At 37.3% G+C, this 17892-nt stretch overlaps 2 protein-coding genes across 12 annotated transcripts in view; one reads left to right on the forward strand and one right to left on the reverse strand.

The window, feature by feature from the left end:
- Window positions 1-77: 77 nt before the first annotated feature.
- On the reverse strand, window positions 78-3741 carry LOC141902524 (mitochondrial mRNA pseudouridine synthase Rpusd3-like). Its single transcript, XM_074790296.1, has 9 exons — window positions 3526-3741; window positions 2239-2453; window positions 2041-2085; window positions 1806-1932; window positions 1378-1488; window positions 1198-1282; window positions 982-1114; window positions 527-666; window positions 78-384 (listed from the first exon to the last, which is right to left on the reverse strand). The coding sequence occupies exons 2-9, from the start codon at window positions 2432-2434 to the stop codon at window positions 100-102; spliced, it is 1122 nt and encodes a 373-aa protein (XP_074646397.1). The 5' UTR covers window positions 2435-2453; window positions 3526-3741; the 3' UTR covers window positions 78-99.
- A 12239-nt stretch (window positions 3742-15980) lies between these two features.
- The window catches only part of LOC141902445 (general transcription factor 3C polypeptide 1-like), a 61670-nt gene continuing 59758 nt past the window's right edge, over window positions 15981-17892 (forward strand). For 2 of the 11 annotated variants that reach the window (XM_074790171.1, XM_074790174.1), the window contains exons 1-7: window positions 16051-16209; window positions 16291-16724; window positions 16837-16964; window positions 17051-17123; window positions 17216-17355; window positions 17442-17555; window positions 17642-17865. The gene's annotated coding sequence lies outside the window, so the exon portion shown is untranslated. The other 9 variants (XM_074790172.1, XM_074790176.1, XM_074790165.1 and 6 more) reach the window with 8 other exon arrangements.

A 17892-nucleotide genomic window follows, 5' to 3' on the forward strand; every position in this document is an offset into this window, starting at 1 on the left:
CACCGACAACATACGATCATGATGGAAATACTATATCCAAGTATTTGCGAAAAGTGTTACGAATGAAATCCATAAATTCGTATAATATCATTAAATTATTCAAGTTACAATATTAATCGCAGGGTCTGCAGTGTCCACCTGCTTATTTACAGGTTTGAATATATGCGGCGGAGTCCATTTTATTTCTGGTATTGATAGTCCTAGAGCTTGAGCTGTACAACGGAAAATGCCAGGAGGTTCGGCTTCAATGATCCGTTGTGGATAATGACGTCCGGGCATTTTTAGTCGAGGAAGAATCTGTTGCTGTAAATGCACATGTAACGGTACATCTGATTGCAGATCCGGGCGAACTTTCAAACGACTTAAAACTTGTTTTGGCAATTCCTGAAAACGTTAATGAAATAGCAGTTATTAAAGACATACCAAAAACAATCTACCAACTTGAAGCAGGTTTTCACAATTGACCAACAGAAAAATAAAGCACAGTAAATACCGAGAAAAACATGATAAGCCTAACTATACATACTTGTGTTTCGGGAGGTGACTTTTGGTAGGATTTCATCACTGGTTCACCTAATACTGTAGTTACACGTGGTGCATATTTGTGGTCACCTAGAATACAGGTTAACCGTGAAGACATGTATGCCTCTAACACATCCCAGTGAACTGTAAAAATAATGAAAGTCAAATGTCAGTTTGTCAATTTATCTTCCAGTTTCCTGTTTAGAATGGCAGATGTAAAGTACCCAATGCTGTAATAATTTACAGGGGCAGATCAGTGTTACAGGACCACAAGGTGTGTAGGGTCCTCTCCCAGAAAATTCTAGAATTTCATCACTCCGTGGGGACGTTTAATTTAATTTTCCAAAATACTGAGAAAATAAATCTGATTTGGCATTTGTTGTCGCAAAAAGAATTGTTCTTGAAAGATACACAAATACCATTCAAGCGGTAACAGCAGTGCCTGATAGATATACTCACATGCAGTAGTTTGAATTTCGATAAGAGCACAGCCAGATTCATCATTCGAGCTCAAAGTTTTCATGTTAATGAATGGACGAATTCCACCCCCGATCTTCAAGACTTGCTTCGATACATTATCTAAGACAACAGACTGTAATTACAAAGAGTCTATTTGAGTTCGATATTATTCAAGTGTATTGGGAATATACATATCTTACTTTAATAATGACTTACAACAACATGGTCCTCAACTTCAGCTCTTCTAACACCAACACGTTCCTCTATAGCAGATGGAATCGGAATTCCTACTGTGATAACCCTAGGAATTGCGTTTTAACAAAAAATGTTGAATATTTTACCCGTAGAATACAGCATTAATTCACAAATAGCTAAACATAACTGAAAAAGCCTTACCAAAATTTATAAACAAACAATTTCTGTGCTTTGATCGAAATGCTGTAGAAGTTGCGTAGTCTTTTGTACACATCTGGTGATTTCGCAAGTAACACCACACCACTATATGGACTGAAACGAAAAAAATAAACTAGCTTAAATGCTTATAGAGGCATACTTTGATTGGAGCGCTAAGAAATGAAAAGGGCATACAGTTAAAAAGGGCAAGTATCCAGGCAGCCAAAACAAGGGAATGAAAATTTCAGTTCATTTTCATACAATTCCCTCCAGGGACATCTAAAAGAATATAAGCTCCATCTTGCGCTGTGGACTGCTGTCTTATTAGTTTCAGGAGCATGTGCTCCTTGTGCTCCCATCTGGATCCGCCCCTGCTTAGCATTTGCAGCTTAGATGTCTGACGATAATAAGTAATTACTGTATACCGGTACCTGTTTAAATTGACCGGGATTTCAAGATATTCCAGACCGAACATCTCCTTAACTCCCGGTAAAGTATCATTTAAAGAAAACGAGAACTCTGCAGCATTGTAATATCTCACAACTTCATTCTTCGGCTCTATAGAAATAACAAATAAGTACCAATATCATATCTAGGCATAGTTAAAAAATTTCAATCATACATCATCAGTTGGAAAATGAGGAAATAACTGAACACAGTACATACTGAAACAAGATAAACCAGCAGGTTTCTTCAAAGCAAGTACATTTTCTGAAAGATGAAACAAAAATGGAGATAAACCCAATCATAATAGTTAGCATAGCACGTGGATTACTACAGTACAGCCTAGAAGTAACTTAACTTCAGTATTGTTTAATATGTGATGAACGCTTCCATTTAATTGCTCTATTGCTGTTGACTTACTGTTATTAAAAACAACCAGATTATGGATATCCTTCACAAATTCATTAATTCCTCTATACTGTGGCGATGCGAACAACCAATGATCTTTCACTCGACCCTTAGATGGCTCAGGATTGACATTTTCTTCAGCAATTCCTGAAGTATGGCATCTTCTTGAAGCAGCTATCCGAAAGAACTTCGGAACTCTCTTCAGCATTTCCTATGAATTATAGGCCCTATAATAGAACGGTTATACTAGAGCAAGGCGTATTTTGTGTTGGTCTGATGAAAAAGGGACACAATTGCCATTGCAAGCAAGTCAAGTGGGGCCGTAGCTGTCAGTGGCTACGCGATTGTCAGCAACGGTATGCAACTTGTCTCTGTCAGTTGCAAGAGTAGCATAGGTTGGTTGCAACTGCTGGGATGGGAGAGACGGTCGCATCGCAGAAACTTGTTACATCAACATGTAGGCAGGGAGTTCATCCAGTCCTGGCAGTGTGGCTGTTTCCACAGTGATCTGGCATCAGACCACAATTAGGTTAGTAGCTCGAAGATGCGTAGGGCCGGACCCCAAAAATAGTACCTAGAGTGAAGAAGAGGTCCCCCATAAATGTTGCCATAATTTCTGCAAATGGGATAGGTAACGAATTTCGGTTATATGTATGAAATCCATTGATCCTGAGAGACAGATTGATGATGAAATAAGGGATTCCCTGGACTTTTTTTGCTTGGAGTAAGGGTACCAAACACGGTGGGGGATTCCCTTAGATATTTGGCTCGGATGTACTGGCATACCTGTACTGGGATACCCCTCCTTTCTAAAGGTTTGATTATTTCAAAAGTTAGGTTGGGTATGTGGGGCGAAAACCACTTCAATGCGTAGCTAAGATGCTGGCCTATGAGCCATAAGCAGGATTTCCCCTGAATTTACGCGCTTATATATGAACTAAACTCTCGAATTTCTTGTTTTTACTATAGGATATAGAAGATTTTGGAATAGTGGTCTGAGCTCATCTACGTTGTCGTTGCTCTGCGATCCGAGGCATAGGGGCTTGTATTTGAAGTTTGGGTGTGAACTGTAGCTTAGATCATCCAGTATCCCTGGTACTATATATATATAAATAGTGATCCTAGTGTACCCAGCTGTGGTCCACCAGACACTAACTAAGCCTAGTAGTAAGGTTCTTGGAGCCAGGGTCAGGAACAGACTACTAAAGTCGCAAGGCCAACAATCTACGCCTGGCTCAACAGAAAACAATCATACATTTACTTGCCAGAATTATGTTTTGTATGTTACCGGAAACTTACAAGCGATATTATTAGCAAAATCAAGATATTAGACGAGTTGAAATCACTGTAAAATCGTAAATCGTGTACACGGCATGACAGTCCTACGACCTTGGACCTAATCTCGGAGATGCGCTCCTACTAAAAGCCGACCAGCGCCGACTAGCGCCGACCAGCGCCGACCAGCGCCCACTAGCGCCGACCAGCGCCGTCCAAGCGCCGACCAGCGCCGTCCAAGCCCCGATTTCCTAGACAATTCGTTAAAAATGTATGCTGCTGTCTAACCTATGACTACATGCAAAATTAGATTCAAATGGTTATATTTACTTGGATTGCATTGTGTTCGTGTTAATTTTTTACTGAGTTTTCATGTCCAAGACAATATTCGTTAAAATGTATTCTGCTGTCTGATGTACTTTTAGATTTATAATTTCATATGGCAAAATTAAATTGAAATTGGTATATTGATCAGGTTTATTTTTTCATGTTAAGCTTGCATTAAATATGACTGGGATTTCATATACTATCGTTATTTGAAATAAAAGAAAATGCAAACAACTTAAAATCTTTCTTTCTTTTTCATGTATGTTTATGTGTATATCATACATCTCGTATGATATTTGCCTAATAGATTTTTACGCAAGACTACTCTCGTCACGTACACGCGCTAAAATTAATAAGGACGTTCATAACAGCTTTGATCATTGGTCCAGGGGAAGTAGCATGTGAACTGAAGTCAAGAACGCACTTCTCAATTAAATAAAAGAAAGGAATTACTGATGAAAGGAATAAAATAACTGTGATCATCCACTAATTAGATGTGTGCAATCATTCGACACACGCAACTTTAAGATATAATTACTTAAACCGTTTGAATTTTACTGGGCTTGTCATCAAAAACCAATTTAGTAATTCTTTTGATCTGTTAAAACAATGACCCGTTGACCAATTGACTTTAAGATCAATGGACATAAAATAAACTTATAAATATATCAATTCCATTGACTAATTACATTGGTTTTTAATTAGTCATCCCTGAATTGTATATAAACTGGGCGAAAATGACAGGGGTCACAGTTCTTTTCGGACTATTCTCTGAGCAAGAGAGCGCTAACAGCACACACGGGACGTTTAACGAAATTTTATTCCAATGGCACCACTACGAAAAAGAAAAGGAAAGACAACTCTCCAATATCCTTGCAAAGGTTGGTACATGTATTTATTGTACTTAAATATGTACTATCAAATCATTATTTGACTAATTAGATTTTATTTTTCTGCTGACTGATTCTCACATTGGAATAACAGATCACGTGGCGTCATAACGATCATTTAGATAAACTTTGAAATCTCAAACCGACTTTGTTAAGAAGGGAATTTCGGACAAAATGTTTCAAATTTCCGACTTTTTATATGGTATCCTTTATTTCAAATTTTTGCTAACTTCTGAAATTCTCCATAACACTGTTTCTAAACCGAAATTTTTGATACCGAAATATGTTGATGACATTTTGTGTTTAGTTAATGAAAATGTTAAGATTCTTCAATCGACATCATCAATTCGTAATATCCTCCTTTCAAATTCATCATTGAATGAGAACAAAATCATCAAATTCCCTTTTCAAACGTTCTTTGATTCACAATTATGTTGACATTTTTTGGCTCACAATGTATAGTGGCTCACAATGTATAGTATTAACAAAGAATCTGGATTCTATAGATTTTGTTGGTAATTGTTTTCGAAAGAATTTTGCATTGAAGAGTTTTTTATTGATTACCGTATGAATTTCATATTATTGATCATTCTATACATATATCACTCATATTTACAGACTATCTTTCTTATCAATTCCAGTTTGTCTTCGAGAGTGTGACGAAGATGCGATAGAGTGCAACGCATGTCTATTGTGGATTCATAGAAAATGCGAGAAGCTGACTCTTACGGAATTCCAGCAAACACGGAAGGTATGCTGTTAGGTCTCTATTTATTATATTTCCATTTTACAAAATACCTTAGTAATAAAGAAAAAATGTAACGAATTATCCGATGGATATATGTAAGCTATATATATACATATATATATATATATATATGCTATATATAGACATGTATATATGTATGTGTATTGCATTTTTCAGATTTTGAACATGATGTTTCTCAGGATGAAAGCAATGTTCGCAGTAACTGTTCCTCGGATAACCTTCTTTTAGTTAATGGTAAGTGATAATATCAATATGATTGCGATCTTCTTTAATCAACGGAAATACAACGTATTTTTTAAACGTTTATTATCAATATTTGATCATTTTTTCAGGACTGCCGGAACCTCCTAATGAAGAAACGCCAGACGAACAAAACCTCTCGGAGGACAATTCATCGGATAACTGTTCCTCGGATAACCTTCTTTCAGTTAATGGTTAGTGATAGTATCAAAATTATTGCTATTTTCTTTAATCAACGGAAATACAACGTTTTTTTTAAACGTTTATTATCAATATTCGATCATTTTTTCAGGACTGCCGGAACCTCCTAATGAAGACCAAAAATTGAAAGACAATACGCCAGACGAACAAAACCTCTCGGAGGACAATTCATCAACGAAGACCAAGCCGAACTACACCAAAGGTAAGCTTTTCTTAAATTCTTCTTCTTAATTCTATAGCATATATAAAACAACGCCGAATGATATCGTTCTTTTCTTATTAGAAATTTCAGATTTTCTTGCTGAATCCGACGCTGAATCCGACAATGATTCTGCAATGCCTTACAACAGCACAGGTTAGTGTATACTTTATATACCGGTTTATCATTAGAATAGATGAATGGCTATATAATAATGAAAAACTTTTATATTTTAAAGGTATTTCACCGCCATCACCACCACAATTGAACGAGTCGATAATCGATGAAAAAATCGAAGCAATCACGTCGGATGGGTCACTCAAGGGGAGATTTTTAGACATTCCAGAATTAATCGCATTGATCAAAGAATCGAAGCCCAACAGAACCGACATCCCCATTGGTTCGAAAAACAATGCTGTTTTCGTTGTTGACAATTCGAAAAACATAACGCGCAGAAACGGTGGCAATATGAGCAAATATACTGACGACTGTGGTGTATGGGATAGAAAATTGTCATCAACAAAGAAAGTTTTACTTATGGTCGATGAACATGGAAATTATAAAGTATGTTTTCAATAAGATAAAATCAAACTGCTCCCCTTTAATCTAAACTTCTATTTGTATATGTAACTCAACATTTTAACATTTCAGATGATTGAATCAAAGAATGGATTATATGGTATCCAGAAGAAAAAGGAAGGATTTGTGCCGCTGGAAACGCAGCCATCTAAAGATTCCGTTTTAATTTTGCGTCGATTCTATACTACCCTAAAACGGAAAACGGATTACAAGAAACGCGTGTCGTGGTTAGAAGAATTTCCGTCCACGTTCGATACTCACGTTAGAAATACGGCGATCGTTGAGTATCTAGGCGAAGCACCTCTGTTCGGTGTAACGCACGGAAATACAAAAAAGGGGGTGGGGATTGATTATGTAAGGACAACTGACTCTGTAATGGAAAAGATTGCTGAAAAGTGCGTTACTCAGCCACCGCGCGATGTACATAATGAACTATGTTTGAACAGTTCGTTGCATGTTCCAAGAAACTTAAAGCAGGTTCAAAATGTTAATCATCGCGAAAAATCGAAAAATAATAATGGACATAGGAAAAATGTCGCCGATGACATTCAACAACTGTTTAATATGCTTCATGAAAACGATTTTGTACGAGAAGTGTTCGCATTGAAAGGAAAACCACCAATGGCTATTCTATATACAGACCAACAAATTAAAGACATTCGTACATTCTGTGTACAGTCTGGATCTATCCTTGGTGTTGACAGGACATTTAACGTTGGTGCGTGTTTTTTGACAATTACCGTTTTTAAGAATACACATTTACTTCGCCGGGAAACTCAGGAACACCCGATATTCATCGGCCCTCTGTTTTTACATTGGGACGGGGAAACCGAAACCTATCAGCATTTCTTCGCACACATCAAAGGGAAGCTTGACTCGGAAGTCACAACGACTGAAATCGCCTACAGTGAATCTCTGACTTTCGGTTCTGATGAAGAAAAAGCGTTGCTTAAGGCGGTAAAAGAGGCATTCCCCTCCGCTAATCAAATATTGTGTTACCGGCATCTTATCGAAAATGTAAAAAGACATTTGTTGCACAAAACTGGTGTCAACGATAAAGTTAAAGATAGAATAGTCGATGCGATATTCGGTAAAAGTGGAGCGCTGCATCAGGATGACGAATTCAAATACGAACAAAAAATGATTGAAACAAAGGCAGACATAATGGAATCAGCACCAGAGTTTATAGCCTATTTCAACAAACTGGAACCGCGACTAAAGCAGTATGTGTTCTTTCCGTCAGTCGTGAAAAAGGTCCATTCAATCGGTTGGACCAACAACAATTGCGAGACAATTAACAGTATCATAAAACTTTCAACCAAATGGAAGATATTAAAGATTCCGGACTTAATCGAGGAATTACATAAAATGGTGAAACTACAATATATCGATATTCGCAGAGCTATTCACAACCAAGGAAACTTCGAAATCGTATCAAAATTAAAAAGCTATACTGTCAGCCATGCCATTTGGACTCAAAAAACTGAAAACGATAAAAAAAAACTGAGAAATTCATGAAAGCCACGATAAGGCCAACAAAACCAATTAATACAATGACATCAACAGATGGTCTGCTGACTATTCCTAAAACCGGAAATATTGCAAAAAAACCAGGTCAGAGGAAACGCGTAAAAAGTGAAAGAACGGCGAATCGGAAAATTCAAAAAGTCGAAAATTAAGGTTAGGTTAATAGAAATATCAGTGATATGTGTTAACGTGTATAATTTCGCCGAGAAATAGTGAAATAGTCCTAATGTAAATTGTAAACTTGTAAATTTGTATATATTTTTGTAATTAATAATTCACTGAAAAAGTTAAAGTATTGCTATTGTAGCTCAACATGTTTTTGATGACAAAGTTCAAACTATCAGACTATCAACCGTTGTATATTTCAGATCTGAGAAATATAGTGAATATAAGCCTGAATGTAAATTGTTAACATGTAAATTTGTATATTGGTATATTTCTGTTATTTAATTCAATGAAAAAAGTTAAATAAGTATTTCTTTGCAAATGTATTGTAGCTCTAAGTATCTTGTTTTTGACTTTTGATGCCGACACACTAGTTTAAACGATCAATCGAGTTAATCGTGTTAAATAGATAAAAGTAAAAAGATAAAAATAAAAGTTATTATTTCAATTTAAGAATTTGTTATCCGTTTTGGTAAGCGTATCTGGTCGGCGCTTTTGATAGCTGGTCGGCGCTAGTCGGTGCTGGTCGGCGCTAGTCGGCGCTGGTCGGCGCTGGTCGGCTTTTAGTAGGAGCCCGGAGATGAGCTTCCTCCGAGAAACCCTCGCATGCCAGGGTAAGAATCAATGAAACCCTCGCGTACCAGGGTAAGAATCATTGAAACTTCGCGGACCGGGAACCCTCGCATACCAGGGCAAAAATCAATGAAACCTCGGTGGGGTAGAATCATTAAAAACCTCGCATACAGCGGAGAATCATGAAAGAAACGGTTTGTTTAGGGTCAGTTTCACGAAAAGGACTTAATCGATTTTACGAGTTGATTATTTCGCGCTGGAACCCTGGATTTTGGATTAGTGACTGCCACGCGGGGGGTTCTTTTCCGATGAAGCCTATGCGTTTCACGGAACGAATGAGTATTTGGCTTACAGTTAACACGTTAACAACAGTCTCAAGATTAAAGACCTTTGGACTAAAGCCACTGCGACTGGTCCCTGGATCCGCTCACAAAATATAAACTATCGGGAATTTTCTACTTTTTTCCAACAATATTTCTTGAATTGTTTTCTGAAACTGGAAGAGCTGCAGCCCAGTTTAATAAAGCTTTACTCGATTTAAATGCAGTTAATCTTAATTTAGTTTTGAGTAAATCATTTGGGAATCGAATATGTTATTTCATGCATAGGTTGAGAGGTTTGTTGTTTTGTGCGTAGGTTCTTTATTCACGGCTTCACGTTAGGATTGGGACTAGAGAGAATATGAATATTAGAAGATGTAAGATTACCTCTAGATGATCTACGTCCCTACTTCATTGGTTTCCACTTCCCATAGCTACGTGTCCCCTCTCACGTAGAACATTTGAATGAAATAAAAAAGAACAGCCTCCAAGATTGATATGGAAAATTTCTGACATGCGACGCTCGAATCTGGAACATAATGACGTATGTGGTCATATGACGTGTGGTCATTGTGTCCACTAGTTTGGCCTAATCCGGCACAGGAAAATGGCGTTTTCCAACATGAAACATGAACGAACGCAGAAAAATGCACCCTTTTCCAAACACAACCACCCTCCCTTCGTACCCCAGAAATCAGTATTTCAATATTCGGTAAGTGTTTATAACGTGGTTAAAATGGTGCCAATACATTTCACCTCATATATTGCTGGTAACTGATATCTGACCATGGGACCATTGCATTGTTGTGTTCTAATTTCTTCTGAAAGGATTCTTAAACATGTGAATTAGTTTTGATTTCCGTGTGAATTCATTCTGTTTTTATGCTGCATCATTCTGGAAGTATCAAATGTTCTGTTTTCATTTGTAGATGTAAAAAACCATTTCATATGGAATTGACATCAGAAACGGGTATAAACAGTGTAAGCTTATTTCATCTTTTGAATCTTCAATGGTTTCAGAAAACATATTATTCATACTGTTCACGTTTCTTCATTATTTTCTCTTTTATATTTCCTCTTGAACTCCGAAGGCAAAACCTGAACCGTAGTAAGAAAAGCCCACTGAATAAATGCACTACAGATTGGAGCGAACGATTTAATTAGTAAGTTTGAATTTTTAATTTGAGAATTCTGCAGTTTACTCTAAGGAAAGAAGACTATCTTAGATTTGGCTATTATAGGTATCACTTTACAATGGGAACTTGGATTCAACACAGGACAACACGGAATCACTTTCTTGGATTCAGTACAGGACATCAAGAGAATCATTTCATGGATTAAGTACAGGACATCAATAATCACTGTTTTACATGTGAGACTTTCTCGGATTCAGCACAGGACATCAGGAGGATCAATTTATTGGATTCTGCACAGGACACCAATATAATCACTTTCATGGATTAAGCACAGGACATCAGGAGAATCAATCTCTTGGATTCAGCACAGGACATCAGGAGAATCAATTTCTTGGTTCTTGCTCAGGATAACACGAATCATTAAATGGAAATTCAAGATAAGTAACATTTACGTTTGTTTATGAGTTGTTGATTTGATTTAAGGGACCAGTTTTATAGTGTTATAAACCATATTTTGAAATGAAATCACAGTGAGCTGTTGCATTTATATATTTGTTCAATCCATTCAAAATTCCCCTACTTATATCTGTGTATGTTAGTTCATGTGGGGTTAATTTGTTGGTTTACAGGTTTCCTAATTTTATTTCTTATCAATATGAAACTGGTCCCTGATGTCAATAACACAATTCTTATCGATCGTGTTCTTTTGTCACAATCAGATTTGTATTTTAACAGTTATGATTACTGTAGATTTAATTGCTGTAGATTTAAGACTGATTGAATTGTTGTAGATACATGTAATATTGTGTACAGACACAGTTCCGATCGCTTGTATTACTTCATCCTGTGATTGAAGAGTGATTTGTTCTCTCATCTTCACTTTTCCCATCCGTCTAAGTAAAACATCGTAACAATTCAACTCACCTAACCGCGGGGTTTGGGGAAGGGTGGGTAGGGTTGGGGGGAGGTAGGGGTAGGGGAGGGTGGGAGGGATGGGGTGAGGGAGGGCGGGAGGGATGGGGTGAGGGAGGGAGGGCGGGAGGGATGGGATCTGGGAGGACGGGAGGGATGGGATCTGGGAGGGCAGGAGGGATGGGACGAGGGAGGGCGGGAGGGATGGGATCTGGGAGGGCGAGAGGATGGGATCTGGGAGGGCGGGGATCTGGGAGGGCAGGAGCGAATGGCGGGAGGGATGGGGTCTTGGCGGGTGGGAAGAGGTGAGGGGAGGATAGGGTAGTGGTCTAGGTGGGTGTTGGTTCAGGGTTCAGGTAGTAGGTTGGTGGTAGTTAATTCTTTCGTCTTTAACTACAGGATATTTCAGAAAATGTATCCCATCTTTTCATTTTTTCTAATAACCAATAGGATTGATAAGTATAAAACGCCTTTACTCTTATGCATCCCCACGCGAGACTGGATACGTCGCGTTACAATAACATTGTAGACATATTGCCCCAGATTTTTGAATGGGGACTTTACAGTAACTCTGGTCAATTCATGGTGGCCACGAATGAGTTATTTTTTGAGTAACAGTAACTGCTACCTGGCTGTGACCGATATACAGCTCAATGAGCAACTCAGTTATAACAATTGCGTACACGTAACGATGACTATTGATACCTGGTGGTACTGCTTCATTTTGATTACATTACCAGCAGCTTTCTGTACATTGTAGACGTCTTTGAAAATTGTCTACGAGTGTTGAAATGCAGTCACGTATTTTTTCACAGTCATTTCTGCTTCCTCATCGGCTGCAGATTCGAAGACAGATCTACTCTTCATTTTTGAAGAAGAGTATGGAACTCATCAGAATAGAGATTGGTATTGTAATCCTATTTTCAGATATTCCCTATTCTTATTCCTATATTCTATATTCCTATTTTTAGGATTTTTAGATATCTTCATTTTCCTTCAGCAGTATGCGGCACAGATATCACTTTTTGAAGATAGATATCCTTAGTAATTATATGTTATCCTAGTGTTTTCAAACAGATAGGACACATTTTCTGAATTACCGTACAATTCATAGGTGGAACAATGATGACACGAATTGACTAACACAGAGAGACTATTGTTTTGCCATAGATAGGTTGTAGAATTATCTATACCGTATACCAGAAGATAATTCAAGTAAGGGGATGGTATCAGTGACGGATACTAAAGGCTTCCCTAAGGAAAAGATGAAAACTATACATGTTTCTAGTGTTGGAAATGAAGTGAATGAATTTTCTTTATTCGGGTTTGCCCGGTTATTTCTCGCTATATGATTTAGCCTCGAGCCAAAAAATCTCGGATAGATAGAATGGTAGTCATTTTTATGGGAATTCTGTATATTTTGACTCGTTTACTTACTACAGATGAAAGATTTTTTTTCTTTGTGGCAGTTATTCTATTTTACCATTTTTCACGATCATGTCAGTTTATGAATGTTACTTAAAACTCCACAGTTTATATTTTGAATTGTATCAGTGCGTCACTTTTTCAGTTTATATACGCAGCTCAGACTTGATCAAAGCATCATTTCAGACTCTAATTAGTGCATTGTTTTTTATTTAATTAGTAAATTATTCCTTACTTTGTTAATGAGTACGTAGATTTTGAACCCATTCGGTGTATGATATTTTACTCTGTACCTGTGATCATATGGTCGGAGATCATGCGTCTGATCAGTTCAAACGCTCCTTTTAAAAAATGCAACGTTATACTGGTATATGTTTACTTGTTCAGCTGTGACCATTTTTGGCTTAAAAACTGCTCCACGTGTGCGTAATATATGAAACATTCTAAACTATTCTTGAAGAGCACCTCAGCCTTTGATCGTCACCACTGCCGGCTAAACCATCAATTTTTGATTACGTCATTTTCTGACTTCAAGATTATAAACTATAGATGCGGGTATCAATCTATGCTTTATGTATATTTCAAAAATTTCTCCTTTGATTGAAATCTAGTGTCAGCTTTAGTTATCTAATCAGGGCCATGAAACTAATCAACCTTGTAAGAGGGCCATGAGCCAAATTTATCCTCGGGTTATCAAACCAAGCTATGAACGAACATCTATGGTCCCGTACCAAGAACTTTGAACTAAATTTACCCTCCGTGGTCTCCAAACAACTCAATATTCTCCAAACCATGGCCATGAACTAAACTCTGTCTCCAGCTCAGCTCTCTATGGTCTCCAAACCATAAACCAAACTTTTACTATTTGCTCACCAAATCAGGACCATGAATGAAAAGTCTATTTAGGAACAGAATTTATTTATGTTGTCTTCATAAAGAATCTATTCGTGAATGAAATGATTTACGTGGAATTGATGTCATTGTTAAGGAAAGAATCATTTGTAGACAATATTCGTATATCAGTGCTGCTCTACTACTGGCTTTATATTGGCATCTGTGAGTGATTCTCTAAATCAACTATCATATCTTTTTATATCACGATTTTTTTTGCTGTTTGTCTCTACAAGATTAAACTTGATCCCAGTCGGATCTGACGAGGGCCAGTGGAAAGAAATAAGAAAAGCCATATAAAAAAAAAGAATATGAAGCGAACAGAGTGGGGTCCGAGGGCAATTGAAAGGTTTAGTGTCCTGCTTGCTAAGATGGCGGGCAGGGGTCTATTCCTACCTCGACTCAAGAAAAGAAAAAACATAAAGAGAGTGGGTTCAGAGAGCAATTCGAAGGTTTAGTGTCCTGCTGGCTTACAAAGCGGGCAGTGTCTATTCCAACATCGACTCAAGAAAAAGAAAAAATATAAAGAGTGGGGTCCGAGAGCAATTCGAAGGTTTAGTGTCCTGCTGGCTTAGCGAGCGGGCAGGGGATTATTCCTACCTCGACTCATAAACATAAAGCACTGAATATCAGAAAAAAAACTCTCTGTGTACTGAAATGTTCGCATAAAAAAGAAAAAAGAGAATGAAGAAAGAAAAAGGGTATATATGATGAAATATGGCCTGAGTTTTGTCCGCTGGGTTTAAGTGTAACAATCAAATATTTTGTAAAAATTAGTAATTATCATCAATGGGATTCATAAAACAACTTGCTGATATAAAGCCTCTAGTAGATGGTCTGGATATGTCTCATCTGACTACTAACTGTCATTGGTTTCATAATTAGAGTGATGACTTATTGAATTCGTGAGGCAACATAAATATAGCCTTATCTTTTGATCTATCTGAATCAGCCATGATTCTTTTCCTCGGTATCTGTTTGCCTTCCTCGCAATATTGTGAGTGTTGAGGTTCTGTTTGATCCAGGTGAACCCTCCACACCTCCCTCCCTTACAACATCGTTTGCTGAGGTTTTTAAGCTTGTTTTGATAATCGGGAGATAAACACAACTCAAACTCACCCCTTTCATTCGAAAATTAGATCAGTTAACAGAAACTTAAATCGATTTAAACATTCCCCAACATGATATATTATTGTCATATAGATACTAATTGAGGGACAATGAAATACTAGAAAGGAATGATTTGAATGAATTCCTCAATTGATAAAGAGATCATCTGTAAAAATGAGGCCATGTCATTTTCAAGGCCGTGATTCGTTTGTGAACTTGGTCATTATTTGAATCACTCTGGATCAATGATGTTATTGATAAAGGATTTCGAATTGTTTATGAAATTGATATGATCGTGAAAAATGGCAACTCGTCATGGAGTTATTGTAGAGTTGAGTGGTGGCAAAGGAAGAGACAGAGAGCTTATAGAGGGGTGAGGGAGAGCGGGAGGGAAGGGGTCTGGGAGGGGGAGGGAAGGGGTGAGGGAGGGTGGGAGGGAAGGGGTCTGGGAGGGGGGAGGGAAGGGGTGAGGGAGGGTGGGAGGGAAGGGGTCTGGGAGGGCGGGAGGGAAGGGGTCTGGGAGGGTCGGGACGGGAGGTTAGATGAGTTGAAGTGTTACGATGTTTTAGTTAGACTGATGGGAATAGTGAAGATGAGCGAACAAATCACTGTTCAATCACAGGATGAAGTAATGCAGTGGTCTGAACTCTGTATCTATGCACAATAGTACATGTATCTGCGACTATTCATTCAATCTGAAATCTACAGCTGTGAAATCTACAGTAATCGTGTGTCTCATTGATTGAGAACTTTGAGATGTTTCTTGCTCTATTTTCACTGATTATTGTTTCTTTTTCTTTTTAGAATGAAATATGCGCAATACACGCAGCACCAGCAGCTTCAAAAATTCATCAATAGATAGATTTGTGGTTAGTTTGTACACCTCAACATCGAAATTCAATAGGCCCTACAGAACTGAGGAAAATTGTGAGTTTTTGATTAAGTTTGAAACTGCTATTATTTCACAACAACTTATCGGTTATTATTTACGCTTCTATACAACGTTTGTTTTTTAGAGGCCAAAATGAACTCCAAAGAAATGGTGAGTTCTCTATCGATTTATTGCAGTAATTTGTGGTGATTTATCAATACTAAACTGTTATCATTTTCGTCCGGGTTCAATAGATTTATCTTCAAATGAAGTCCGGAAAATTGTGGGTTTTATAGGTCAATGCCAGCAGATATCAATGCTTTCCTAGAGGACAATCTAAAGCTACCATCAGACCCCACTGAAATCTGCATACACTCAACACAAAGTCATAACTCAAGGTTGGTTTTCTGTCAACCCAACACAAACAAGCTGCAGTTTCAATTTACGTATATCACTAATCATTATCCTGGCATAATTTTCTCTTTCCAGATTGCAGCTGTAAAAAATCAAGAATATTCACCCTCACGTAATGAAGAAGCTCGTTGTTGAAGCTGCTATTTAGAAGAAACTTAAGTAATTTTCTCTACTCAACCTGGTACTCACTTGTCATACAACTGTACAGTTCCATCATTCAAGTATTCGTTCTTTTTTCAGGAAATCGTCAGTGCTCTTAGATAAGTGCCTTTTTCACTATGAAGACAATTTCCAGCTGGACTTCACTTTCAAGAGCCAAAATGTCAGAAGCTAATCCGACACTAGTTTGGAAATTATTCTATGCAGTATGTTTATGTGTGATTCTCTGGAAATCTTTGTAAGAAATGCAGCTGCTGTATCCTCAATCAAAACTACGGAAATATTGTGAACAATGTGCTACAATAATAAAAGTAAGAAAAATAGTAATTTTCAAATCAGCAGACACACACGCGATGTCTCTTTATTTCACTTATCAATTTTCTGACTTATCAATTACTTATCAATGACAAAACAAGCAAAACAAGCGGAACCCATAACAAATTTGTGAACAGTAAACGTTGCGAATTCACTGAACATTTGTTAATGATGGATATCGCTTTAGATCCTCAAAACAGGTACCAGTATATATCTCAGATATATCGCAGATTCCAGACTGTATACTTGCTGCTGTTTGACTGTAAATGTCAGTTCCTGATTAAGAAATGTTTTCTTTTTATGACCATCCAGTTCCACACATAGAATGAATGCTTTTGAGCTTGAAACAATCGAGAATTTGAAATCTCCCTCCAGAATTAAACAACACCATGGAACTACATTAATCAGTGAAAGGTGAATTTTCAATCACTTCTTTGCTTGTAAGTTAGCATAATCAACGTTTTCATCATTTTCATATATTTATTTCCTCAGAGGAGAGATACTCTATACAGTATTTTTATTTTAGGGGCCAAAATGAAGCTGTTCCTTCTGCAAACAATAGATATTGCGCTCCACGAATCAAATACAATTTAGAAGTGGTGAGTTTTCTATCAATCTATTGCAGTAATTTGTCGTGATTTATCATTTAAAAACTACCGGTATATTCATCATTTTTGTCCGGTTTCAATAGATTTAGTTTCAAATCAAGTTAGGAAAATGGTTGGTTTTTGATCAGTTGATGTTAGCAGGTATCAATGCTTTCCTAGACGACAGTCTATAGCTACCATCAGACCCCAGAAATCTGCATACACTCAACACATTGTCATAAAGGTGGGTTTTCTGTCAATCGAACACAAACATGTTGCAGTTTCTGTTAATTTCACTAATTATTTTCTGGCATAATTTTCTCATTCCAGAATGCTATCGATACACCCAAAACAAATTGCAGCTGTAAAAAGTCAAGAATATTCACCCGTCAAATAATGAAGAAGCTCGTTGTTGAAGCTGTTATTATTTTTTGAAGAAACTAAGTAATTTTCTCTACACAATACAACCTGGAAAATCTTGCTTGTTAAACATTTGTACCGTTCAATTACTTATATATTCATTTTTTCAGGAAATCATCAGTGCTTTTAACTTAAAGTCAGTGGCTCCTGGAAGTTCAATCGTGCTGGAAATGGTGAGTTTGCACTAATTTGATAGTAACCTAACAATTACTAATTCTATACAGAATTGTAATGTGTGATTCTCTCGAAATAAATTGTAAGAAGTGCGGCTGCTGCATGCCCAAACAAATCTACTAGAAATACTGTGGACAATATGCTACAATAATCAAAACAAGTAAGGAATCAAACAATTTTCAGAATA

This window comes from Tubulanus polymorphus, chromosome 3 (assembly GCF_964204645.1).
Source record: "Tubulanus polymorphus chromosome 3, tnTubPoly1.2, whole genome shotgun sequence".
NCBI classification, from domain to species: Eukaryota; Metazoa; Nemertea; class Palaeonemertea; order Tubulaniformes; family Tubulanidae; genus Tubulanus; species Tubulanus polymorphus.

What these genes read in the sequence shown, in the direction of transcription:
- LOC141902524 (XM_074790296.1), bottom strand. Translation starts at nt 2,434, where the DNA reads ATGCTGAAGAGAGTTCCGAAGTTCTTTCGGATAGCTGCTTCAAGAAGA. An exon ending in TCTGGTTGTTTTTAATAACA is followed by an intron (nt 2,086 to 2,238) that starts GTAAGTCAACAG and finishes TTCATCTTTCAG; the next exon opens with AAAATGTACTTGCTTTGAAG. An exon ending in AAGTTGAGGACCATGTTGTT is followed by an intron (nt 1,115 to 1,197) that starts GTAAGTCATTAT and finishes TTGTAATTACAG; the next exon opens with TCTGTTGTCTTAGATAATGT.